General features: G+C 38.2%; 1 protein-coding gene and 1 long non-coding RNA gene across 9 annotated transcripts in view; both read left to right on the top strand.

The window, feature by feature from the left end:
* Positions 1–10,938, top strand: part of LOC135306658 (gamma-aminobutyric acid receptor subunit pi-like) — a 47,585-nt gene extending 36,647 nt beyond the window's left edge. For all 6 annotated transcript variants that reach the window (XM_064430969.1, XM_064430970.1, XM_064430971.1 and 3 more), the window contains 3 exons: positions 3,609–3,761; positions 4,630–4,823; positions 10,309–10,938. In XM_064430969.1, coding sequence (XP_064287039.1) covers positions 3,609–3,761; positions 4,630–4,823; positions 10,309–10,623 — 662 coding nt within the window. In that variant the 3' untranslated portion in view covers positions 10,624–10,938. The remainder of the gene's footprint in view (positions 1–3,608; positions 3,762–4,629; positions 4,824–10,308) is intronic.
* Positions 10,939–23,263: 12,325 nt separating this feature from the next.
* LOC135306657 (uncharacterized) overlaps positions 23,264–26,627 on the top strand; it is a 31,193-nt gene continuing 27,829 nt past the window's right edge. The window contains exon 1 of one of the 3 annotated variants that reach the window (XR_010367468.1): positions 23,264–23,373. This is a non-coding gene — a long non-coding RNA (uncharacterized LOC135306657). The remainder of the gene's footprint in view (positions 23,374–26,627) is intronic. The other 2 variants (XR_010367467.1, XR_010367466.1) reach the window with 2 other exon arrangements.

Here is a 26,627-nt window from a genome sequence, read left to right as displayed (position 1 = left end):
CTTCAATGACAAGTTATACAATGACATAAACCAGTTTTTATTGCCTTCAGAAAGATCTGGCTCAGACCTAGGCCTAGGCCTGCTCAGCTACTGAGAAAAGCCTGTACAGGTATTATTTTGATGATGCTTTAACAACGGTGGTCAGCTTCTCCTTTTTAGGGTACTTGGCAGTAGAGAGGGTTAGAGTAGGTGTGGAGACTGTCATCTGCTGTTTGGATTTGTTCTTTATCTACAATTCAGAGCTACTGTCTATTTCTGTACTTCTCCCACAAATTCTATATAGCCTGCATTACTCAGCTGAATGTTCTTTTGCTGTGGGGTCACCTAAGTAGAATACCTCACCTTGAAGTGTGTTTAGAGTATATGTATTGACAGTCATTTAAGTTCAGGTTCATCTGAGAAACTGTTACACAGAGTAATTCAATACTTTGATAAGTGCTAATGCTGTGCCTTTGCTGCAGTTAGATATCTGCACAGAAATTATTTCTATCACGTTAAGAAATTTAGATCAGAGCAGTCTCACACTGAGGTGACATTCATCATGGGCCAGAAACCTGAAAGAAAAAACATATTTTCATTTTAATGCAAGTATTTTGTTGTTAAGCAAGTGGAAAACTTGACAGTTTTGAGGAGTTAATTTGAGCTGTGCTTGAGTTAACTCTAGTAAAGTCAGGACTAGGATTTCAATATTGCTGTTTCTATGTTGTTCTGGCTGATGGCACCATGATCTCAGATGTGCCAGTCAAAGGCAATGAGATACAGCATTTCTCTCTCACGTGCAGCTCATGCAACAGGAGCAGCAAATCTGTTCTTTTAAAGATGATAACTTTTGGTACATGTATGGTATAGATGAAAAAGGGACTGCAATATTTCTCTGTCTTAATTTTATCCCATTGCTCATTTCTTTAGCATGATAAGTGCACACTGAATACTTTTTCTCAACTACTGATTCCTTCAGTTTATTACAGGAGGAGCTCTGATGATTTCTATATATAGGTTGCTTCAAAATTTCCATTATAAAAGCTTTTCTGAACTCTTTAGAGAAATGCTGACACTATTATTATCATGTCCATGATATGTCTTTGGATTCTGGCAAGCAGAAAGCCTTAAGGTTAGAGAAATGTCTCTTTTTTGTTCCCCAAAAAGCCACTCAGCTATAAGCTGTTACATCTCTATTTCTCTTTGTTCACATTACTTCAGAAATTTCTGGCATCAGAAAAAATAATAACACCAGAATATTCAAAGGACTTGTCTAAACTTGGAAATTGCAAACTGTGGCTTTTAAGTCTGATATTTTGAACTAACTTCACATGTATGCACTTAACTTTTATACTGAGGTAAACAGAGATACAGTTGTAGGGCAGTAACAAGGAGAGGGTGTTGTTGTATGGCTGCATTGGCTGTTTCAGAGTTTTCCTTCTTAGCAACGAGTTCTTCTCAGGCTGAACCACAGGAAATCCCCAGGTGCCTGTGGCATTCTGCAGGAAGGATGGTCTGGTCTCTTCACTCCCCTTTGCTGGGCACATCCTTCCCTGTGGTCAGCACAGAAGCACAACACAAACAGCTTTTGTGGAGTATCCAGCTCTCTTTCCCTACAAGTGCTTTGTGCTGCAGCCTTTTGTTGTGCAGACTCAGAGCTTTCCCTTTCCCTCATTTCAGAGCACAGTGGGTGCAGACAGAGAAAGTAAGGTCACAGAGTCATCTGTAAGTTTTTCACTCCCTGACTTCTGAGAGCTTTACTTTGGCCTCCATACACTTAAAATCAGTTTGGGTGAGCAAAATGACATTTATTGAAACAACTGTATTGGTAGAAGTCACAGCCTTGGTAGTGGTACACTGGTGTAATGTCCCTCTTTTCATGTAAAAATGTGATAATGGTGTAGAACATATTTGTATATTTTGTCTCATGGAGATAGTCGAACTGTAATGTTTGTACCCTTTCTTTTAGTTGAACGCTTGAGGATTTCAATATACTGAATTTACAAAGAAAAACCCTAAATACAGAGTATTTTTACCTTTGGAAGGAGAAAGAACTGACTACCAGAGGACTATTTAGTTTAGTAGGGAAGAGACGGTCAATACGGTAGAAAACTGAAAACAATATTAAAAATTAGGCATTGATTTTTAGCAAACAGAATTCTTTACCAAGAGAAATGGGTGTGTCTAGATATCCTCAGACTAAGTCTTCATGTCTGTGTAAAAAGTGGGCTCTATTCCAACCAAAATTATTTAGTTCAAAGCAAGGCATGATTAAGGAAATTTAGTAGCTTGTGATTAGGGTCAGACTACTTAATGCAATTCTTTCTGTTTAAAAAATCCTGTTATTGTTCTCTTGATGCCATATATACAATGCTTTTAAAAATTGAAATTTAGCCATCCATTTTCTCATCTGAGAGCAATAAGACATTTCTTGGCATCCACTGCTTGCACTTCAGGCTTTTAAAAGTGCTCTTTTTTGTGTCTCACAGCACACCTGGGGGATGCACAAATAGCCTGTCTGTGCCTATATTGCTTTTGCTGAGTGAATTTAATGTTCTGTAGTTTTGTCCTGTCTCACAGCAGGCAGCATTAGAAGCAGATATTGGTGCCAGAGAATAGGTTTTGTATTAAAATAGCGGAAGCCAAAGCTGTTGGACTAGAGAGCATTAGTCTCTCACTGATATTTCACTGGCATGCAAATGTTAAAATGATTTTGTAAAAGCTTTTTAACACTTATTTTGTAACCTGGAACTTCAGAACAAGAAGTCTTTTCTGCCCATTTAAAGAGCAAGATTTTGTTTTCCCGTAAGGCATTAAACTGGTAACAATTTCAGGTTGTGTGCTTCACCATAGCCAATTTTTGCTCAGTTAGGGAGCTGGATAAGAAATTCATGCTTTGCTTATTAGTGTGCTGTCTCCTCAAGAAACACAGCTCTGTATTTGACTCTGTGATCCCAAAAGTTCATCTTCTGGAAATCACTGACTTAGGAACAAATAATTTGAGCCAGAACAGGGACATTGCTCAGAGCAACACAAACATTCTAATGCACTAATACCAAGGAAAAATGGATCATGAGGATGCAGAGATACTGCTTGGGTTTAGGTGGGATGTAAGAGGTAGGTCAGCAATTTCAGAGCAGGTACCCTCAATCCACGTCTTGAGCAGTAGTAAATAAAAATAAAAAGAAATTGGATATGTGAGATAGTTAAAAGTAAGAACATGTGATACCTTCATGAAATGACAATCCTTGCTTCTCTACTTTGCACAGTGGCTCACTCGTGGTTATGAATAGTAGCAGCTAAACCCATACGTGATTTCAAATTTCCTTGCCTTCTGTTGTATGATGAAACATCATCTTCACGTATTGATGGATTTATTTTTGCTTTACTAATCCTCATTTAATTTCCAGTTCAAGGTGTCTTGAATAAAACTCTGGATACGGTGACTGAATGCTACATATTTGATTGTTTCCTTCAGAGTCTTCAATATGAATTTTTCAGTCTGAGTTTAATTTTTACAAGTTTGTTTGTTAAGCTTTTCCCACATTGTAGCACACCAAAGTAATACAGGTTATTTCAAGGATCTTTTCAGTAATTGCACCTTCACAATGTTTTTTTCCCTTCCACAGGACGTTACCCAAAACTTGTGTTTCACTTTGAACTCAAGAGAAACATCTTGTATTTCATATTAGAGACATATGTGCCATCAATCCTTCTGGTTGTGCTCTCCTGGGTGTCATTTTGGATAAGCCAGTCATCAGTTCCAGCCAGAATCTGCATAGGTGAGGAGCTGATAAACCAACCCAAACCCAGGGCTGGGTCACTGAGATGCTTTCCCTATTGCACCTACTTGGCATCCGTGTCCTGAAGTTGCAAACACTTCTGAGTTTTATGGAATTACTTTTTGGGTTTGCCATACTCAGTGCATCATGTGGATTCCCCTTAAAGCCTAGCTATTCTTTAACTAAGAAAAATGCCTTTGGCAGCTACAGGAAGGAGACTTATAAGCAGGGGAGGCCGCTGAAATCAAAGCAAAAATTATTTTGGAAATAATTTAAACATATTCAAATACAGGGCATGCACAGACAATTGTGAGGCTTTTGTGAGGTCTCACGATACATACTAATTAACACATGAATAACAAGAGAATTATAAGAGATTAAATATAATTAATTTCAAAGGAAGGATATTCTGAAAGGGAAAGAATGCAAATCAGGTTTGATCAGGCTGCAGGTGTGATGGAAAAAATACTCCTACAGAACAGGGAATAAAGAAGGATTTCACACTGAATGAGGCCAATGGGCAACTACACTGAACAAAGTGATATCTGAATGTTTTAAAGAGACCTTTTGCATAGATTTGCAATAATAATGTGTTAATCATAATTATACATTCCATGACACCAAAATCTCTCATTTTAATTTCTGGTCTTCTCAGCTTTGCTAACATTTTCTGTTACTCTTTTTAAGCATTTAACTTAAGAGTCACAAGTTAATTTTAAAGTCTTCTTCCCAAAACATGACCCATTAAATGCTGTGGCATCCTAGGAGTTTCAGGTCCAGGGAAGACTCTCCTGCAGTAGGACCCTTGCAGTAGAGACTCTCAGTGCCATCTGTGTTATACTAGAACATGTATTTTTCCATTCCACAGGTGTCACCACAGTCCTTACGATGACAACACTGATGATGGGAGCCAGAACTTCACTCCCAAATGCTAATTGCTTTATTAAGGCAATTGATGTGTACCTTGGTATCTGCTTCAGCTTCATCTTTGGAGCATTGTTAGAGTATGCTGTGACTCATTTCTGCACTCTGCACCAACTCAGCTCAAAGGAACTTCCAAAGGTAAATTAATCATTTGGTGTTGTCCTACAAACTGGATTTAAATTACATTTGCTAAAAAGAATGAATTATCTTAGCACTAATGGTAAATGTATTTTAGGTAATTGCTTTTCTAGAATTAGGGCAGGGAAACATAATAATCTTGAGAAAAAGAAAAAATATTTGTATACCTGGAGCTTTTCTGGAAGAGACCAAACAAACTGAAGCCTTCTCTCTTTTGGTATGGGCTTTATGGCCACTTATAAAATGTTATGGATGTCTCACAAAAAATCACAGGCACTTCATGTCTCACAGGCAATAGCATTAACTCACAATTCAAAAATTGGTCTGAGCTTGGTGACTTGATCCTACTGCAATATAAAAAATAAAAAAAAAGAGTTTATACATTTAGTTTATGAAACCTGCACACACATGGAACATCCTGGCAGATATCTTCACGTGCTGGGTGTATCAGGTCCCCGTAGCTTTCTGCTCTCACCTTCTCTTTCAACAGCTGCACCTGAAGTCAGACTGGGATCCATTTTCCCTTCTGCATCATTATTATAACAGTGCTTTTGTGGCTCTAAAGAGTTTCCCACAACTCTGAAATAATGTGAAATATACTTAAAATAAAAATGGATGAAATCAACATAGGTATTTTTGAGTCTGATGGTTGCTGAAATAATGAGGACAGGTTCATGAAGAGGTTTTGTCACATCTTCCATCTCCAGTGTATAGCAGTGCTTTCATAAGCAAGGAAAAATAAATCACAAGGAAGCTGAAAGATGATTGTCTTGCAGATTTTAATTAGGGAACTGAACCTAATATGCATGATAAAGAAAACTTTAAGCAGCTTATGAAATTTCTGGATTAATAGAAAAAAATAAAAGATGGAAAATGAGAATAACAGGAAGGAAAAAAAAAAGGCAGAAAGAAGTTTGGTGGAGTGCTGTAGGGATAAATGTCCAGAAGCAGATAGATTGTTAGCTGTTTAAGCCAAATTAGAACAGAGCATCACAAATGTCTAAACAAAGCTCCTCAATATACTCAAGCAACAGGATATTGAGCTCAAGTGCAGGAGCTTCAAAACCTTTTGAAGATCAGGCAATACGTGGGTGGGGGGGATTATGTCTAGATAGTTCATCAATTAATGTGAGATTTTGGCTGTTTGGATGAAAGACAGGTTCTGCAAATGGACCAGAATATGTTAAAAGCTGTTGTTGGGTTTGGGTGTGTGTAGAAAGACTGCAAAATGGACACAAAACTGAGCCACCCTGGTGGGTTTTATGAGATAACGTCTGTCGGGGATTGTCTGCAAATGGGCAAACACTCATTTCAAGTGAGGATTTGAGTAGAAAGCCTATAAGTAATTTTTATTGGCAAGGTAACATCAGTGACAATTCCCTGTGAGCATATCCATCTTGTGTAGTAAGTGGTTGTCATTTTGCTCATAGTGTACAGAAAAAAAAGCTGCTTGGAGGTTCTGGTAAGAAAGTAAAGTGTTTCAGTGCTCGGATGATTAAGCATCTTTGGATCTGTGAAGGGCACTTATGCTGTCCTAGCCTTCACCTGCCTCTGTCAGATTCTCTTTCATCTGGAGCAGGTACTCATGCTTGCAGATGGGATAGACATGGGAACTTGTAGACTTCAAAAATGTGCATGGAAGTATGTGGAGGTACTGCTGTAAAATGAGAAAGGAAAGTTTTGTGATGAATTTAAGGAGCAAAAGAAATAGTCTTTCACTTCAGGCTGTTTCCCACCTTCTGCTGAGCATCAGGAGTGAGCAGCAAGCCAAATGCACTTCTTGCCCACATAAAGATAGGGGTATAAGAGAAGGAACAGTTTTTTGGTCCTAGATCAGCTTGTAACTTTATAGAATAAGGAAAATTCTTGTCATGTCTTTTTCCTACTGTAGCCAAGGGCAAGCACCACTTACTGATCTGGGTGTCATGGAGAGCACACCTGACTTGTATTTCTCATTTCTTGTTGTAAAAACAAAAACATCACAAGGGCAAAAATACCAGCTAAAATCTCATGTCTCTGTCTAGCAGCTACTTAGCAATTTATGTGCGAGTATCGTCACTGCAAATGTGTTGTCCTCATTATCAAATTCTCTTGTGGACACAGGTTAATTGGAAATCTCACATCCCAGTTTGTTATTCCCATATGTGAGCTGATAGAAAATTTGCACTCAGAATTATGTAAATAAATGTAGGAGGTGAAATGGAAATGTCACCCTCTCTCTTGTACAGGAATTGGTTGTACTCACTTGCCTCCCACTTTGCTCTTTGAAGAAGTTGGGCACTGGCATATCAAACCCTTCTGAAACCCCTGAGATCTCCAGTTTAGAACATAAACTGGTGAAAGAGCTCATCATATCCATTCTCTTGCAATGTTTCACATCATGTGAACCAGGACCCACAGAGACACCTTCAAAGCTAATGGCAAAAGCAGAGGAACCACCTGCTGCAAGGGAGGTCAGGCAGCATGTGCCGTTCACATCAGCTCCAGAACAACAGGCTGCTTCAAAGGAGAGGTTGCCTCTCCTTTCTTCTCTTTTGTACAAAGGCATTAATTGTGCCCTCTTATAAAGCACAGAAATATTCCTTGGGTTTCCTCTGTCTTTTACCTAAAACTCCACCGTTAAGGCAGAGCAGAGAACAGTTTGAAAACTGCAAATCATTTTGTAAGTGTGATGTTCAGCGCCTGTGGTATTTCTGTGCAAGCCTCATGCAGTCTTTATGAGCACCACATAAGATCCAGGTGTGCAACACTCTGGGCTGAAATATTTTTAAGCTTGAGCAGCTTTATTATCCAATGAAAGTGACAACTTTCCTCAATTCTGTTGGCTCTTGGATGTCAGCAAACACTTCACTTAGTGTAAACAGCAGCCCCAGTATCGGGTGTCATAGCCAGTGCTTTTTGGGTGATGTACAGCATCTTTCCTGGATGGTACTGATTTGGTATCTGAATAGAGCTCTCCTTAGTGCCAGCTGCCATTTCCTCATTGACAGCTGGCATCCAGAAAAAACCTAGTATGACATTTAAAACTGGAGCCACAGCTGAACACTCAAAACACAATTTCTTTTTTCTGATACAGTGTAAACCAGCTCAGTCTTTCATCATGCTCGGTTCTTCGTAACAATCTGGAAAAGTCCCATGATAAACCCACTCTATAAGACTGCAGTTTTTTATAAATTAGCCGGTATGGTTCTCTAGATTAGCTCCCTCCTTTCCCAGCTATGTGATACAGCACTTTTGCAAGAGCCCTGCCCTGTTGCACTGCAGATAGAATCCTGTACATATGCACTGCTTATGTTATTTTCTGCTTAAGTGAGAACTGCCCCTTGGGGAGCTGAAAGGAGTCAAGAACAGCCTCATAACACATCAGCCTCCTGGGAATCACTCACATGCAGTTGTGAGAAAGGAGAAGTGGCACGTACACAATGTCCTTTCGTGCTCTGAAATAAAACTAATTCTGAACAACTGATAGCCAGCCCTACCTGAGAGAAAAATAGACTCTTAAACTGAGCAATGCCCTAAATCCTGATGGTTTTGAAGTACAGATGTCATAATGAAAAATGAAAGCAGGGGAAAAAAGTCGGGATTCTTCTGTCAGGTTCCTTTATTTCATTAATTTTTGGAGTACTGAGTGCATTCATTAGGCTGTTACTCCAGAGCCTCAGTTCAAGTGCCAGGCACTGCTGACAAAAGCTCCTCTGCCATCCTCAGCACTCCCCTCAGCTGCCTGGACTTTTTGAAGCAGAAGAGAGAGGTATTTATAACAGAGTCAGGCCTCAAGTGAAAACTCGAGGTTTGAATTTTAGTACTACCCTGGGGATTTTTTAAGGTTCAGACTGGAGTTTTATGGGTTGATCCTCTTAGTGCTTTATAGGCAGATTTTTTGTCCCAGCCTTTCACAGAGGTGTGGGAGGCCAGGTGGAGGATGACCAAGGATTTTTTGGTCATTGTATTTTTAGGATGACAAATGTGTTGAGCTACGTTTATCTCTCAAATAAAATATACTTTTTTTTTTTTAATTGAAAGTGGAAAGCTGCATTAATCCCTTTTCCACTGCCATTTGTTCTGCTTCGCTGATTCACAGCAATTTGAGGACATTGTCCAGACTCCAGTTTAATTTTCAAGGGTGTCAGTAATTTTAGATGAAGAAGACAGGCTCGTGCTGTACACAGGCACCCTGGGCAGAAGAGCAATTCTGTACCAGCATGGAGACCACTTAGGTGGCTTAATTGGCTTTCTTTGACTTTAATAGCTGGGGTATACCTAAATGAGCTTTTTGTCTGGCTGCACATGGGGATGTGCATCTTAACCTTTCGAAACTTTGTCCTTGTGTAAACTGTTTCTTCTCATGATGCAAATGGAAAAAAGCAAGTTGGTCAGAAGAAAGAGATTCTGCATTCTACACTTCACAAATAATTTTTTTAGAGTTGTCTTATATTTATGCCACCTACTGATTTGGGGAGTGATAAAACTATCAGGAGAAAAAAAAAATTATATGTATGCCTACCTGAATTAAAATGACCTCTCCTCAACATATGCATAATAAGGTTTGGTTTAGATACAAAATTGGATCCAGTCTTTGTAGCTTGTTTCTGCTGGTGTCTCTGCAATATCCCAAGCCAAACTGAATACCCCAGAAATTCCAAGGAAGTTTTAGAGCTGAAGCTGCAGCTGATGTCTAATCCTCTGTCCTCTGACTCAGAAAACCCACTGACTTCAAAGGGTGAAAATTTAATACACGAACTTTATGGCTCTGAGCCATTTCTAATCAGAGAAACAAAACCCACCAGAAGGCTTATACAACATTCTCCAAAGACCTGTCTCGATGCAGTGAAGCACATAAAAATATTCTTAACCCTAGCATAACTTTGAACTTAAAGCATGAGTTTCAGGACTTGACAGAAAGTATCACAAGCTATTCAGTATTTAGTCACCTGTGAGTGGGGCTTGTCCCTCTTTATTTTTAAAGTCACTTGATTTTTATCACAAAGCACCAGAATGAGGTAGCCAGTTGCACATAAGGAGAGTGTCTTGTATCCTGGGGTGCTTGATTTGGGGTGCAGCTGGCTCAGCTGGCTGGTCTGGCAGCTCCCCCACCTCTCCATCTCGAGGCTGGGGCTTTGCCTTCACACTTCCTGGGCACTAACCTGTGCCAGTATTTGCCCTGAGCAGAGCACAGTTTACTGTTGTGCCTTTCAGGGATTTGCTGCTGTCTTAAGTAAAGTTCCTTGTCCATATTTGAACAAATCCAGATTTGCTTGACAGTGCTTCAAAAGTTTTTGCTGTATAGCGTTGTTAAGTCAATGTTTTCCCCATAAATGGAGGCTTTGAGAGCTGAAAGCAGCTGCCTGGTGCATGCAAGTGCTTGTCCTTGAAGTCGAGGAGTGAGACATAGGAGGAGTCAGAAGAAAAATCCCATTTGCTGTGGCTCTAAATAAACAGGTGTTGAAACATGCACTTAAGTACCTGCTGTTGTGTTCCCTATCAGATTATTGATGATGATGATGATGAAGAAGAGAAGAACGCAGTCCTGGCAGCAGTGACAAACAGTTGCAGTGCCCCTGACAATATGAACAAGACCGATTCAAACAAAAGCAAACAAACCAGCACTGACAGCAAAAGGGAGAGAAGTCAACACAGTGTGTGCAGTTCAGCAATGTCGGTAATGAAAAGACTTTTCTGTATCTTTGACTGCTTCCATGTTAAAAATCCTTACCACATAGACAACTATGCCAGATTCTCTTTCCCATTATCATTCATCATAATTAATGTACTTTATTGGGTGTATTATTTGTATTTATAAATATTTAATTCCATAATATAAAAGTTTAGAAAGGGGAGGGGAAATTGCGAAAAGATTGAGAAATTACATTTGGATAAAGGGATATAAAAGGACATGCCACCTTTTCAAGTGTGTCTGAAAATTTTGTTAACTCACTTTTCTGTATTTAAATGTCTGTCATCCAAAACAGGTTTTGTATTAGCATGCCTGTCCCAAACTACTTATCAAAGGCCGATAAGTCCTTTTTTTTTAATATTTAATGCTCAACTTTGTAAATAAGAGTTATATTATACTTATTTCTGAACTCCATTGAATAAATGTAAATATGAAATGAAATGTTGTTTTCCTTTTCTGCTTTCTGTACTCACTTCCTTCTAGTTTTGTCAATTATGCATACATTTTCCAGATTATATAAGAAAATGTTTAATTGCAGATCAAAGTGGTTTTGCTATGTAGCAAGAAACAGTTCTGAAGACATGAGCTACCAACACAAACAAATAATCTGTTCATCTTTGTAAGGTCACAGATATGTATTAAGATCCCTGTACATTTTTAGACACAACTCCCATAGTCATCAATGGCTTTTCTCAGTAAGTGCAGGGCAGACTACAGAAATGGACTGGAGCCAAGAGGTTTAAATCCAGAGAGATCTATTTCTCTGAGTGAGGATTTAGTTGTTCACCAATCCTTAATGGAAAATCGTAATTTATCCTGACATTTATACTCTGTACTCTGCTCAGTCACAACTGCCTGGGTAACTACTATGTAGAGGAAAAAATTGATATGCTTAATTTTCAGCTTAGTAAATCCTCTTGAACTACATGCAGTTAAAAAAATTTCACATAAAGGTGGAAAACTTCTTGAATAGAAAAGACAACCCTGTATGTGTGATAGCTCTTGATAAGATAGACGTTTTACACAGATAAAATGATGACCCACCTGAGAGAATGGTTAGAGATGATGAAAAACCATAATAGTCTTTCCAAGTTGTTACTTCACTGACAGATAATACCAGCCTGTCTCCTGCACTGCAAGGATGGAAGTTGAAAGGTGCTTATTATTATACCTTTTTTCTGACCATAATGTATGTGTCTCTTGGATATATAGGTATAAATGTGTGTATGTGCTTTTATGCACTATTTCTGATGATCAGTCTCACTGCACACATGCAAATGCATTAAAAACCTCCCCTAACAGGGGCAGACTTGGACACACCTGATCACCAGGGTGCTGCCTGTGAAGATCATCATTTCATGAAGGAAGAAAGTGGAAAATACCAGTGTGAGACAGATTTGCCCTTGCCCCCATCTAAATACATAAAAATCATTTCACACTGGTAGATAATTATTAGGTCACTAAAATCCCCTCAGTATTTTTTTTTTCTAAAGGCTGACTACTGAAAATTTGTTTCTCTGCTGTTATTAGTAATGCCTTTTGCAAAGATTTTTGGGGCAATGCAGCTTCAAGAGCAGTCTAGTGGCTCTTGGTACCTTGTGGCTATTCTGGCTTTTATATGAAAGTAAATACATTCAAGAAATCAAATTAAGGCTGCCTGTGTTAATGAGCAACCAAAAAACCAAAAATCTTTTATTTAACATTCTGCTACTGAATATTTAACTGAAACCCTTTATTCAGGAACTGGCTGTATGACATTTTTTTCTTGGAGATGTAAAACTGGGCTCTCAGTTTCCAATTCCAAAACTGGACTCTTTCCAATTCTTACTCCCATAAAATTCACAGAAGACAAATATTAAATCTTTGTACTTTTCTTAAATTTGAAGTTTACATTGTTCCTGAATCTTTTCAAAAAGTTACCTGTCATGTTAACACTATATTTGGGATTCACATTTACTGGAAGCATAAAGTAAGCATTTATAGGTTTTTAGCTTCCAATTAATTTGGAGACAGTTCACCTTAAATAGTACTTTTAAAAGCTGTTGAAAGTCTGAGAATCTTTATTTACAATGCACTAGCTGAAACCAGGTCTGCTTTCCCACTGATGTGCTAATTGTAAGTAGTGCTATACAATGAAGTCCTCCATGTTTTCATGAAAGAATTGACTGCACAGACAGATTATTCATTATTTTGCTTTGCATAATTCTGCATTAATTGCTAATTTAAAAAATAAAACCTGTTTCAATGTGAATTTATTGTAAAAGATGTTCCCAACAGATTTCCAGTGTGGTGTATGAAGAATAAAGAAGATAATTTGAATTATCCTGTTCAAACATTTTTTCTGTCCCTAGAAACTTCTGAATCCCTTGTAGATAGTTATAAAGGCTCCCCTGAGTAAGGAGCATTCATGAACAATTCACTGAATGCTACAACTCAGAGGAAAATTAGAGAGGGGGAAGTCTCTTTCAGTGCTAAGATCAGGAGCCAAAGTTGAGGCTGAGGGAATGAAAATTACATTAGTTCATATCTGATGAAAATACCTTGGCCTTTTGGCAACCATTTTCTGGTTGAAAGTTGAGTTTCTTATTTTGATTTTAATGTTTTCTAATCAGGCTCACAATTCAGAAATGTTGTATTTTGAGACCACTTGAGGCAGATGTGCAAGAGGGACCCGAGGCAGGTGAAGGGGGTTCCGACAGGAGCTGATGATGCATCCTCATGTGCTTTGCTTTGCTCTTAGCAGGACGTGCCCTGCTTTCCATGGATCTGAAAGCAGCAGCCAGCCTGAGGAATATCTCCTTCCTTGATGCAATGTCTCCAAGCCTGGTCTTTTAACTGATTCAGCAGCCATCACGTAGCTGTTTAAGCATTGTGCAGACTAGAAAAACCTCTTACCTTAGTAAGATGTTTGATATTGTTTTCTTACTAAATGGAAAAGTATTCTTTGATATTGTTTTCTTACTAAATGGAAAAGTATTATGAAAATAAAATCCTATGCTGAGATATTTAATCAGATAAAATATTTTATTCTTTTTTTAGACATACAAAGGTATTAATACTTGCTACCTTTTCTCTTCATCAGTTATCTGGTGTTCTGATTCACCTATGCTTTAGGTATCTCCTGCAGCCTTCTTACTGTGGTGCCAGTGATACTTTGAGAGTATTTGAAATATTTCACCTAAATCAAGAGGGAAATACTAAGGAAGGTGATATTTTAGATCAGGTATTCATTAACCCTCTCGTAAGCTAAGAAGGCATTTTAAGTCACCATCAGATAATTTCTTTTGAAACGTGAACAATTAAATATCCCATCTGAATACTCAAGTCAATATGGCAAGCATAAGAGAAGGGCATCCATCTGTTGATCTGAGTACCCATGTTCAGCACAGTAGCCTTGTTTATTAAGACTGCAAGAGGAACTTAAGTAAATTTTTCTGCTTTGTAAGCCTCTTTGGTTTTTTGTGCTAATTTTTTTAAGAGAACTGTTATGCCTTTTTGCATGGAAAAATACATTAAAAAAAAAGGTGCCGCATGTTGTCACCCTGTAATTCAAAATGAAATTACCTAAAAGATTATTATTAAAGAAAACCCATGTACAGTAAAGCTGATGACAGAAAAACAGAAAAAGAAATACCAAGAGGTGAATGTTCTGCTAAGAGCCCTTGGCAGTGGCTGGTGCAGCAGAGTGCCTGGAACACCTCTCCCAGTGCAGCCTGGGGAGGTGCTGGGGAACTGGAGCTGCTGGAACAATTCACTCCGTGCAGCAGTAGATGGAGCTCATTAACTGCTCTTCATCACTGAACGAGCAAATGTAAATGGCAAATGATAGTTCAGGAGGACTCCAGGGAAAAGCTATTACAAGCTGACATTTGTACTGTGGTAACTAGGTCATGTTTGTAGTGACAGATTAATTAAAGTCAGGCAGGACAGCATTGTCAGGTGGACTATTTTTCACACTGAAGTTCAGGCCTCTCAAGCCCTGATTGTTTCCACCATTTTAGCTGCTGAAATCGAACATATTCTGCCAATCCACAAAGTAACTTCATGACTGCAATACCTTGTGTTTAAAGCATGAATTTCCCTTCTGTCAAGGTTTTCTGCTGCAGGTTATAATGTTTCAAATCAAATCATTACAGCACCTCAATATCTCAAGGCAGGCAGAATAGTGGCTCTATTAACAGTTTCCCTATAAAGATTTATGAATCCTAAATAGATGTTCTCAGGTAGTTCACTGGCATACTGCTAACAGTTTCACAAAGATCAAAATAATTTTCAAAGCCAGTTTCAGTCAAGAAAATTTCCCTTGAAAGAGGGCTGGTTGCAAAGGTGGGAAGATGAGCTGTGAGAGTCTTCTGGGTGGATTAATAAGTCACTGCAAGAATAAGCCATCTCAACCTGAGATCTGAAAAGCAGAGTGAATTCTTCTGTAGAGTAGTGGGTCCTTAACAGTGCTTATAGCAGCTAAGCTGAACATAATTTCAAGCTCTGTAATGGATTTGCCATCACTTCTATAAAGTTCTATAACTTTATAATTAAAACCAGGGGTCCACTTTAATAATATTGCCAAATTCAGCTTTTCATCATTTTCCATCTGGAGACATCTTTCTTCCCTGGTCCCATCTGACTGTCAAACTTTCCATCCTCAGAAAGGATAAGGGGGTATTCAAGGGCATTTCAGTCTCATGATGTGAGTTTACTCATATAATTTGGGTTCTGGGTTTCTTTCCAAATTGGAATGGACCCTATTTTCCTATTCCAGATCAAACACAGACAAAACTGCATAAGACGAGAAACCCCAGAAGACTTTAGCACCATCACGTGTGTGCACAAACCATGACCCTGATTAATTTTGAAATTCTGTTCTGAAGTTTAATCCAGATTTAGTCAGTGGATAACTTGATCTGTAAAAACACACAAATATCTCCACTACTGTTGTTTTCCTTGCTGTAGCAGGTAGTTTTGGAAACTAGACAGTGAAAGGGTTTGATGCCAGGTTTGATTTCTCCTAAAGGCCAAGGAATTTAATCTTTGTGCTTTAAAATCAGATCAGGAATGGGTTCAGAATAGCAGCTCTGGTTCTAGGTGGGACTTGGCCACTTTGGACTCAGAAAAGCTGACAAAATTAGAAAAAAATAACATGAGAGTATAAAATGGAGTTCAAACCTGAATTACATATTGACATAGTCAGCTTGGCAGTGCCCCATGTCCTCATGTTAAAGTTATGGATGTTGCATCTCAGAAACAGTACCAAACATGTGAGATTGGTCACCAAGGGCAAAGCTGGCATTGCATGCCCTCATGTATTCTTGGAAAAGAGAAGAAGGGATTGTCTCCTCCTTTTCTGTGTCCCAGGTTTTTTAGAAGCCAGTTCATTTTGGTCGACTTGCAGTCTTGGTTTATCAAGCACCTGCTTTGAATGAGTGCCAGTACAAGGTGACCAAAATGCTGCATTAGTCTCTTCTACAGGAACCATCCGTTCATGATGTGCATTTGAATGCTGATCCATTAGACTCATATGGTGGACCACTCTGTGCATGTTTACAAGTCAGTCCTAATCAAAGTGCTTTCCATTCAGAGCACTATCTTTTGGATATCTAATGAATATAACTGACATTTTTGTGGGTTGGTTTTTTTTTGGGTGTTTTTTTTGTTTTTTTTTTTTTTTTTTTTTGCTTTGGGATTTTTTTTTATTTTTTTATTGGTTGATGTTGTTGTTATTTTGTTTTGGGTTTGTTTTGTTTTTGGTGGTATTTTCTGTGCTTGTGAAGAAAAGATCTGTAGGAAAAGCTTCCACCCTGTGCTCAATATATGGATTGGCTGCAGGGATCCAATCCAATCCTTGCTTGTCTTGATAACCCTTAAGAGCATTTTGGACTGACAGTGTTGACCTCAAAATAATAATATAGCAGATTAAGTCTGAAGAATTTTTTTAACTAGGAAAATATAAATCAAACCTTGCTCTCTGCTTCTTTATCAGGAAGTAAGATATTGAGCATTATTTTATCTTTCCTCTTTATCATCTTTGTATAAGTATTGTGCTCAAGTATCATTACTTTTGAGGTTCCTTCATAATGAAAAATTCTGAAAGCCTTGTAGTTTTTTTCATTAAAAGAAAAAACTAAAGTATGATGTGCAAATAACTAGAAACTTTGAAGTCTGAGGCTTCCTATGCCCCAGGATAATTTTAATTCTACTGAACAACCTTTTCATGTAGTGCTAGTCCACATTTTGTGAAGCCTGATAATAAGAACTGATAGCTCTGGAGACTTCCATAATTTCCATAGGAGACTCCTTAGAGATGCCAACTACATGGCTGACCCTGCACCATTTCAAACCCGCATATTCTTACATATGCTGCTGTTCTTATTTCAGGTGCTACAAATGGCCAGACTCAAAAAATGCAAATTCCTTATTCTGGTACTGTTCTTACCAGCACATTCCAGCTGCTGGATAATGGTAAAGATTTTCTCTGGTTGATCATTCCTACTATGCAGCTCCAACTGAATATTCTGTCATCTTTAAAGCCTGTAAAAAGCCGAAAGGAAGAAGAGCCAGTTCTTTTAATTCTACTCTAATAACCTAAATTCTTAATTTCTGGGCTAGTAACTCGAAGTTGCATTTGCCTTGGGTTGCCACACCTTACCTTTTAAGGAGACTTGGACAGTGCCTGACCCTTTGTTTCCACAGCCCAGCTGTAGGTTACTGGTTCTGTAAGCAAGTGCACGCAATAGCCTGAGCTGGATTTCATTCCTGTCAGACACCTGGAATTACAACACAGCTCTTTACCAGCAGGATCAAAAGCTGTTCCTGGATGTTTTGCATGTCTGCACATGCCTTTTTTCCAGCTCTAGCATTTCCCTTCCCAAAAGGCTCTACATTGTTCTGTGATAATGTCAGGTCTCCAGATGCACTGCCATGCTGTACTGAGGATGACAGACGAACAAGGCAAAATCATCAATTTTAATGATATTTCAGCATCATCCTGGTCCTGTGTCATTCCTGTGTATACTTCAGCCATCAATCTATATTTGTCTGAAGAGGTTCATGCCAGAACCTTAAATGTGGAGAAAGCTGAAGCGGCCAATTTATTGTATTTTGACAAGGACAAGCCTCATCTGGCAATCCAGTGAGGCTGAGTGCATCTGGTTAATAGTGCATCCACTTTCTCAGATCCAAATTGCTCCGTTAGTTTTCATGACCCTCTTATCTCTGTGCTGTCTCTATCCACCCTGGTTTCCTTATCACATAATAGGATTGTGCCTGAATCTTCCAATTTTATTTCTATTAGTTTCCAATCTGTGGGGTGCTGGGGGTGCGTGCTGGTCCATCAGCCTCCTGCTGAGATGGGGTCACTCACCCCAAAATGCCTCATCTGGCATGGCTCATCACTCCCTTTGCCTCTTTGGGCTTCACTTCTCATTTGAATCACTCCCTGCACCAAGGGGAACCACTCTCCATGCCTCTGCCTATCAAGGGCTCTCTAGTGGAAATCTTCAGACAATTAACTAGAAGTTAGATGTTTCCATATATATGTGCCCACTTGTCCATGCTAGCTAATGTTTTGAACCCACTGTTTTATTTTAATGAAATATGATAAAGAAATCTCAGAGACAGGACATTCCTACAAGATTTATGTAAGTAGATGTCCAGGTCAGAGAGACATCTGAGAAGTACCCGCTGAGAAAAACTCTACAGCATGAGCTGGAGCCTTTTTAAATCCCAGAGAATGCACACTGAAGAGGGCACATCAAAGTGTCTCAAATACAGAACAAGCTTCAGTCACAATTTACATGTTCCAGATGAGAGAGGCAATCAACACTTAACCAAAAATCTGGAGAAAATCAAGCTTCATTAGCTCTAATATTCATGAGTTACTTCTCTCCTCCAGTCCTCAGAGACTGAAAGTGAGCTACAAGGTCAGAGGCACTGCTCTCTTTCCTTTTTTTCCGTCTGAATTACAGTGGGATTTAGAATTTACTTTTTAAGTCCTGTGAGAACACCATGAAAACAATGCTGCTACAGCTATAGAAAAATATTTATATTCGTACTATTCCTCCTGCTCTTACTTTTTCCCTATCCTCTGTTCCTTCTTTCATCTTTATAAATCTTTGTAAACACATTCTTTTAGAATCAGATTTTATTTTACCTGAATTTAAATCTCTCTTGGTGGCATGAATTAGACAAAAACAGCCTGTCCCTTGCACCTCTGGCCCTGAGTGGCCTTATGGAAATCAAACTGGAACATACAAGGGAGAAGAGTTACTAGTGCCTTCAAGTTTTCAAGTTTGCATATTAAAAAAAAAAAACAAAACGAAAAAACCCAAAAAACCCCCCAAAAAAACTACTAAAGTGAAAATATCAGTTGGTAGCTGAAACAAATTTATTGTATTCATCTCCCAAGCAGATGATGTACTTGTGATTCTGATAAAGAGCAGGTCAGTGGAATTTTACAACATATGCAGAAAGCATTTTACCTAGAACATGAAGAAGAAAATAATGATCAGAAGAGGGTGCCCTCCGCTCATGTTCTTTTAGTTTTGTTTTGAACATTTTGGTGGAATTCAGCAGAATTTTCTTCTCTCTTTGTTGACATTAATAAAAGGTCTCTTTGTAATATATTTTCTGTGATTTTTCACTAAATAGATTGCTCTTCTTACTGCATCATGTGCAAAATATGGGCTCAAGTTTTTGATTCCAGATTTTTCTGTATGTTTTAGAAAGCTTTCTGTAATATCAGCTGAAGTAATTTCACAATGAGCTCTCTGTCTGGGCTCCCACTATTTTATATGTTATGTTTATGTTCTCATGCAGTCATACTCTGTTGAAATTAGCATTTACAGGAACTGATTTCCCAGCACCTATCACTGTAGAAAACTTTAAAAATTGCAAGAAGCAATTAATTCCAATATCAGTTGCATTTTTAACCAGGCATGAAAAAAAACAGTAATACATAATTTCAGTGATCAATTTCCAATGATTGAAACATCCCCCATGTCTAAGTATTCTTGAAAAAATTATTAGTTGATCATTAGAGTAGAATGTAATAAAAACTTATTGCTGCTAATGAAATATTTAGCAAAGCATTTGATCACAGAGTTCACTTCAGGGAACATGATATATCAGAAAATACCTGACATTTGTGAAGTTTTATTAAAGCAGTGCTGGTGTCATGGATAAAAATAATCCTTTTAAAAGTTAGTTGATATATGGGTGCAGTTTTTCCATTTTTTGGATCACCAGTCTTTACAGGTGATGAAGCTGTGCTGTGCATGCAGCCCCAGCACACAAGAATAAGTGATGGCTATAATCCTAGATGTTTGCAGACTCTTTTCTTGTCCGAAGTGGTGAAGCTCAGGGTAAATTCAGGCAGAAGGAAGGCACTGTCTTTTAGTTGGTGCAATGCAGCATTTAGCTCTGGTCCAGCCTGCTCATGGAAGAAATCTCTCTGACTCTGATTCCCCACTATTGCATTTTTTCTAGTACTTAAATAAAGTATTGTGTCGCCATCTTTTATAGGCATATACCAAAACTGCCTGGAGGGGGAGAATTGTGCTTCTTGTATTGAACAGCAGTGATTGGAATGGATTGCAAAAGGATTCTCACTCCTTGTGCCTGTGTACATATATTTATCTATGTCTAATGTGCCTGTGTACACATATCTATATATGTCTGGATATGAGTTGTACAAATTTGTCTTGAAAAGGCATGATTTTATTGATGGATTCCTTCTGCACTTTAGACACTGCTTTTCAATTATGTGAGTCAGTGGTCAGGTCAAACATCAAACCAAGTAATAAACAGGGCTCCTGCAGGCCCATGTGCAGAGAGGGGCTCCTCATCAGAGTGGCCTTTTGGAAAAAAGTTAAGAAAATGAGCAGAGGGGAAAACAGCATATCTGCCTCAATGTGTCTGTTTTCATGAGGGGAATAATGGCTGATGTTTGCTGGAACTCTGATTAAGGAAAACCTGTCTTCCACCATTTTACACATAGGTTTCCACTTTTATTTTCTTACAGGAGAAAGGCATGAAATCAAAGTTAGAAAACACAAAAAAAAGATCAGCTTTCTCGTGTAAAGTTTATCTGAAAGCACCATGTTACAAGGAGGTAAGGTGTCGCTGCTATTCTAATGATTTCCATCCAGGTCCCTGCTGTACCTGACAGGTAAAAAAAGAAGGAACCCTGGGCATCACTGTCCCAGCTGTCAGGAGAGAAGCTCATTTCTGGCCTCATATGTTTAGTTATAAAGTGGGAACCAAAGGCGTATTAGAGAATAAAACATGAATTATTTGATATCCAAAAGCCACTGAAGAAATGAAGTCAGAGACCACAGGTCACCCTTGCAGCCACTTAGGCTGGGAGAGTGTCTGGAGGGTCAGCAATGAGTGTGCAGTAAGGAGTCCTAGGAAAGAGCAGGAACAGAGCCATCGGGTCAGCAACAAGCCAGCACAGCCAGAAAGGCCACACACACCCTCTAATCACACTGATTGTGGAAGAGACACTAAAATGTGGAAAGAAACAGCAGAGGGATGTTGACAAAATCACAGCTGACCTCTCTGAGACTTGGACAGGGAGCACAGATATAAATGATCTGCAGTGCAGCTAAAACACTGCATTGCAGACAGGAGAACAATTTTGCCCTTAAGATCTAGCAAGTATTACAGATACAAATGTGTGTATAACATGACCTGAGAGCTGGTAACATGCTGCTTCCTTTCCTGCCTGGCAAATTCAGTCAGATTTGGCTGAGGGAAAAATGATGTTAGCAACAATCTCTCAGTTTCTAAATGCCTGGAAGAAAACGAGCAGAAGTGTAATGAGAGCCCTATAAAATGACACTTTGAAAAGTATCGATCTATTTCACCTATTTCCAAGAGAACTTTCTACCCAAAATGGGGCTACTGCAATAAGAAAGGGGATAGACAATCCCATCCCAGAACACCACAATTTCCTTGTCTGATTGCCTTTGCATTTGTCGAGGTGTAAGCTGAACAAAAGAGGAGTCTGAAGGTTTGATTTTCTATAGATTTTACTTCCCACTGACAAACCAGCATAAGGAGCACTGTGGTGTCACAGAGCACTGGCTTGAGATTTTCTGAGACTTTAGTGACAGTCCCAGCTCTGCTGGTGTCCTTTACACCTGAAACTCCTCTCTTACTAACATTTCACATAAAAGTGCTCTTTCTAATAAACCAAACTATTGTCAGCACTTACATATTACTCTTTAATTAAGAGAACAGATTTTGAGTACGACTTTGGGCATCCTACTCTCCTGGATTACAGAAAAGGGAGGAGTGCTGGATTTTGGGATATCTTCTAGTCCTCATTTCTTTGTCTCTCTGTGATGGCCTTTATTGTCAGGGCAAGGGCAGCCACAAAGACACGTGATAAGTCATATGGTGAAGATAAATGCCTGGATTTGAAATATTTCTTAATAAAAAACTGTGTTAATCAGACAATTTATCCTTATGAGCTCTGAATCACAGCTTTTTGGATGTGTAGGGCTAACAAACGAGTATATACTACATAAAACAATTATATGCAAACTATTTTGCAATCAAAAACTACCTTGTTTTTAAGGCAAATTTAAATAAAATGTTCCAAAAGTCTCTAGTTTTTCTACTTCAGTGGAAAGAGATGATTGCTTTTCACAAGAAGTCATCATAGCATTTTCTCTGCTTGATACCTCAGTCTACAAAGAGTGATCTGAATCATTTCACTACTGAAAATATCAAAGAGCAATGGGTTGTTTTTTATAGGTCACAACAAAGAATTTATATTCAATATTTCTGTCTTGGTTTGTCTTTAACTTCACAAGCACATTCAGAGCTAGCAAAAGAACTGTAAATAGCTCCACTATCTGAGGGAGCAACAAGCTGTAAATTGCTAGGATGTGCATATTTTTGAATATTTTCTTTTTTATTTTGGCTTGTATTCTTATTTTGGCTGTCCCTGAAAACCTGACCAGATTACAGGTACAATGTAGATCTTTATTTGTTGGCAATTACTATTCAGCTAATGATAATTTCCTGGAAATTTTGAATAGCTTTTATTGTTTACTGCTAAATATTTTTACTATTCATAAAGAGCCAGGCTCTGAAAGCTGTTGCTAAGCCAACTTGCCTCCAATGATTTGCAGTGATTTGACACTAAAAAAAGGACCACTGGTGTATGTATTTCTTGGATTCTACTTTTCAACCAGTTCTTAATCACCTGCTTCTGACTGGCTACCATTTACTGCAGGTGGGGTATCCAGCTGGAATGTCTCCTGCTTCTTTGAATAGCCAGCACAAGGGCTTACCAGGGCAATTTTGGACCTCTGAGGAAAATGTAAGCAAGAAAAATACAGAAATCCTGAATAGTCTTCAGACTATCATATATGTTAAAAAAAATCAGGATGGATTTCTGCAGTAAAACTAAATCGAAGGATATATGACTGATTATGCACCTTTCACCCCTTGTTGATAAAGTCTGTGGGGATTCATCTCAGATTTTTCAAATTAGAGAAAATGAAACTAAAAACAGCAGCAGCTGGGTCTCAATTTATAACAAGCCTTTGTTATAAAAAAGTTGATTTTCTTTTCTCCAATGACAACAAAAAATGCAATGCATGTTTTACAGTTAAAGTTCATTTGTGTATAAAGAACCACAAAGTTATTTCCTCATTGCAATGACTGTAATTGTATTGCTTCAGATAACCCACAGACATTTCTATAGGGCAGAGAACTATTCAGTACCATGTGAATTCAATCAGTTTCAGAATTATCACAGCTGGAGGATAGGGAATAAATGACTGAATGAAGGTTTGCAAAATCCTGCTCTACACTGACACAGATATTTCAGCTATTCATGGGATTGTTTTGGGGATCTCTTCATCAGTAAGTTATTTTGTCTATAAAACTTTCCCAAAGTCCTGTTTTTAACAATACATATGTCTTTCTTTTTCACATTTGAGATCTGTTTAAGGTGTATGTTTTTAACACTGACTTTCCAAAGACTTAAAAACCTCCATGTGATGCACTTTGGGGAATTTTGTCTAAGTGGAGGATTGAAGGCTGATTCCTGTGCTTTGATGCTTTATTTGAAGATGAACAGTAATGCGAGTTTAAAATGTACTTTCTGCCCATATGCAAATATTTCTCCATTTTGGTGTTAAGAAGACCCTTTCTATGGTGTGTTCACTGCATTCTACTTGAATAATCTCCTAACGTATATGGCTCAGTGTATTTACTGAGCTGGTACAGATCATACTCTTAATTGAAACCCACTGAGCTCAATAACATTCCAGAAAAATGTCAATAGTCTGCTTATTATATCACAACCTTTTCAAATATTGTTTCTCAAGTAATTTGGAAGTTAGTCACAGGACAGGGTAAATAGCAATTTGAAGAAAAATATGACTGATTGTGTTTAGATCCATGTTATTTACAGACCAAGTACCTGATTAATTTTCCAATGGAGGTAATGAAAAATTTTTGTTTGACTTCAATTGAAGTTTTGTAAGACTCTCAAGCCTCCAGGCAAATTAACCAATGGGAAAGGTGTGTGTTAATGTGTATGAGCAAACTCTTGCCTAAAACTTCTTAATTTCTGAAATGTCTGCAACAAACAGATGTTACTAAATATGTCTGATGGACGGATCAGATTTTAATTGTTTTCCAGAGGGATAATAGTGATTTGAGAAGATAAATGTGAACATCCTTCAGTACAGAGGGAGATATTTTTTCCACTACTTGTAATCTGTGTATTGAGTTACAAATGATGGCAATCAGGAGTGAGAGTAGCAAAACATTTTCCTGAGCTAAAGCCTATTTTCATAGTAACTAAGTTTGTAAAACAAGACTAGGCATGTGAGGATTACTTACTAACTGCCTCTAAACACAACTGAGGAAGATGGGCTTAGCACCATTTTTGCCCATGTGCAGAGACTGACATGAGGACAGCCCTACTGTAAATGATTCTGCATGGCCTCAAGACCTCCATGCATGGCTTGCTCTGAATTTATTCCCCAAATGCACCACTGAATGTGAAATGTTCTCAACAGAAATCTTCATAGACCTGGGTTTATCACTTTTTAATTATGGCACATGAATCTGTTGACATTGAGAGTGAGTGCTACACATCCCATTGGTTCTGAAACTCTTCTGTTGTCTTTTACCCAGTTTTATTAGTAGTGGTTGAAATACTACTCACCATTCTTATGCACTCAGGTTCTGTCATTCTTTGCCTCTGTCCCAAAACAAATAGGTGGTTTTTATCCCAATACTGTGTTCCACTGCTAAATATCTGTTAGTCTCCAAATGCCAATAAACTCACTGAGGAAATCAAACCTGTGAAGAATTTTTTCAATTTTGATAGATGCTAGAAAGTAGCATTTGGGTGACTCTGCACATATAATTGACTATAAAGCAAAAGCTTTATAACTGAGCAGCTAGAAGTGTATATTCCTGCCTGTTTGAGCTTAGAACACATGAAATCTTTCCATTTCTTGGACCTGCCCAGGCTGGCAGAAATAACATTAAGGCAAAGTTTCACATTAATTCCTTGGATTTAGCCTTTGGAACTTGAAAAGGATGAGCAACAATGCAGTGACGTTTTCGGATGGATTGGAAAAGCCAGGTAGCCTTGCACCAAAAGGTGAAGGGATATGAGTTAAGGCACTCCTTCCAGAGTCTGCACATCCATAGGTTTAACACATTCTCTCTTCTGAAACTAGACATGAACATCTAACTGTAGTATTTTTCATAGATATATGATCCTCATGAAATAATTTAGAGACTCTCAAAATATTTTAGTATCTTGCCATAATCAAAAATAAGAACTTGAAAGTTCAGCAGAATTGACTAACTTCTGGTTTTCCTAAATGACCAGTATCTTGATGGCTTTAGGTGGTGGGGGTATTAATCATGTTTGTGATGTCATTTAGTTTAATGGGACATTACCCCATAGGTCTGGGGGTTTTCACATGGCATTACTGTTCAACTTTCCTGCAAAGGAGTCCACAATGGGTGCTCTGTGAGCAACCCACGATCACTGCTTACAAAGGCTTGAGGGAATCTAGCTCAGAGTTCAGTCTTCAAGTGATTCACTGTTGTGTGCATGTAAGAAGGACTCAAGGTATCATGTCACTTCTTCTTTAGCTGGTCTATTTCAGATGCTGACCAAAAATACTATTTGCAGTGTGCTTAAACACCAGTTTGCAAGTTGTGTGTGGTCTTTAGGAGCAGATACAATTGGTTCACACTGAAAAGTGCGATTTTAGCTTATAATGTTCGTGATTAATTCATTACAGAATAATTGCAGACATGTTCTTTTCTTTTTGCATTACTGAATCCCTACCATGTCTGGTCAGAAACTTTATTGAGAAGGCACCAGAATTTTCTGTAGGTTTTCCCATTTTCAGAAAAGGCAATGATACCACATCACAGGATGTCCTTGGGCCTCAGTGAGTGAATTCAGAATCCCTAAAATTATTACTTTTATCTCTACTTTAAAGGACAGAGTAAAAATAAGCTATGAAATCTCTTTTCTATTTACTTAAATAACAGATTATCATACACAGGAGTACTTATACCAGTACAGCCTAAGGAATTTACAGAACCACTTTGTTTTTAAATATATCACTGATAAATTTTAAAGATGAGATTAATTCAAGGACTTGTATAAATTTGTTTTAATGCTGAGATGTGACTTTAAATCCATAAATCTGAGAGAAATTTACCCAGCACTTGGTAACTATAATTTCCCACAAATTAGCTTACACAGGAGTATAGTTAATGTGGGTGGAAAGAAGATCTCACAGAGTTTCTCTCCTTAAAATATTTCCACTATCTCAAATAACCTTGTGTTTGTTACTGGGCAGTCACAGCAGAACTGCTGAAGTTTATCTGTGCCTTGAGGCCTACAGAAAATGCATGATAAAGATAAGAATAACCCAAAATTTCTTCATGTTCAGTCTATCCTCATATGTTGTTTTTCTTCCTTAGTTCTCCTCTCTTAACAAAAAAGACAAAGTCGCATATGCGATAAATCCATAAATACAAACCACCCACCCCTTGTGCACTGTCTGTTGGTGCTATTTCAGGACTGCTTGTACACATAACTAAAGTTCAAGCTGTAGATGCTCAGTTCA

Source organism: Passer domesticus, chromosome 8 (genome assembly GCF_036417665.1).
Source record: "Passer domesticus isolate bPasDom1 chromosome 8, bPasDom1.hap1, whole genome shotgun sequence".
NCBI lineage: Eukaryota > Metazoa > Chordata > Aves > Passeriformes > Passeridae > Passer > Passer domesticus.
The sequence above is the reverse complement of the archived record's forward strand: the minus strand, read 5'-3'. Positions and strand labels throughout refer to the sequence as shown.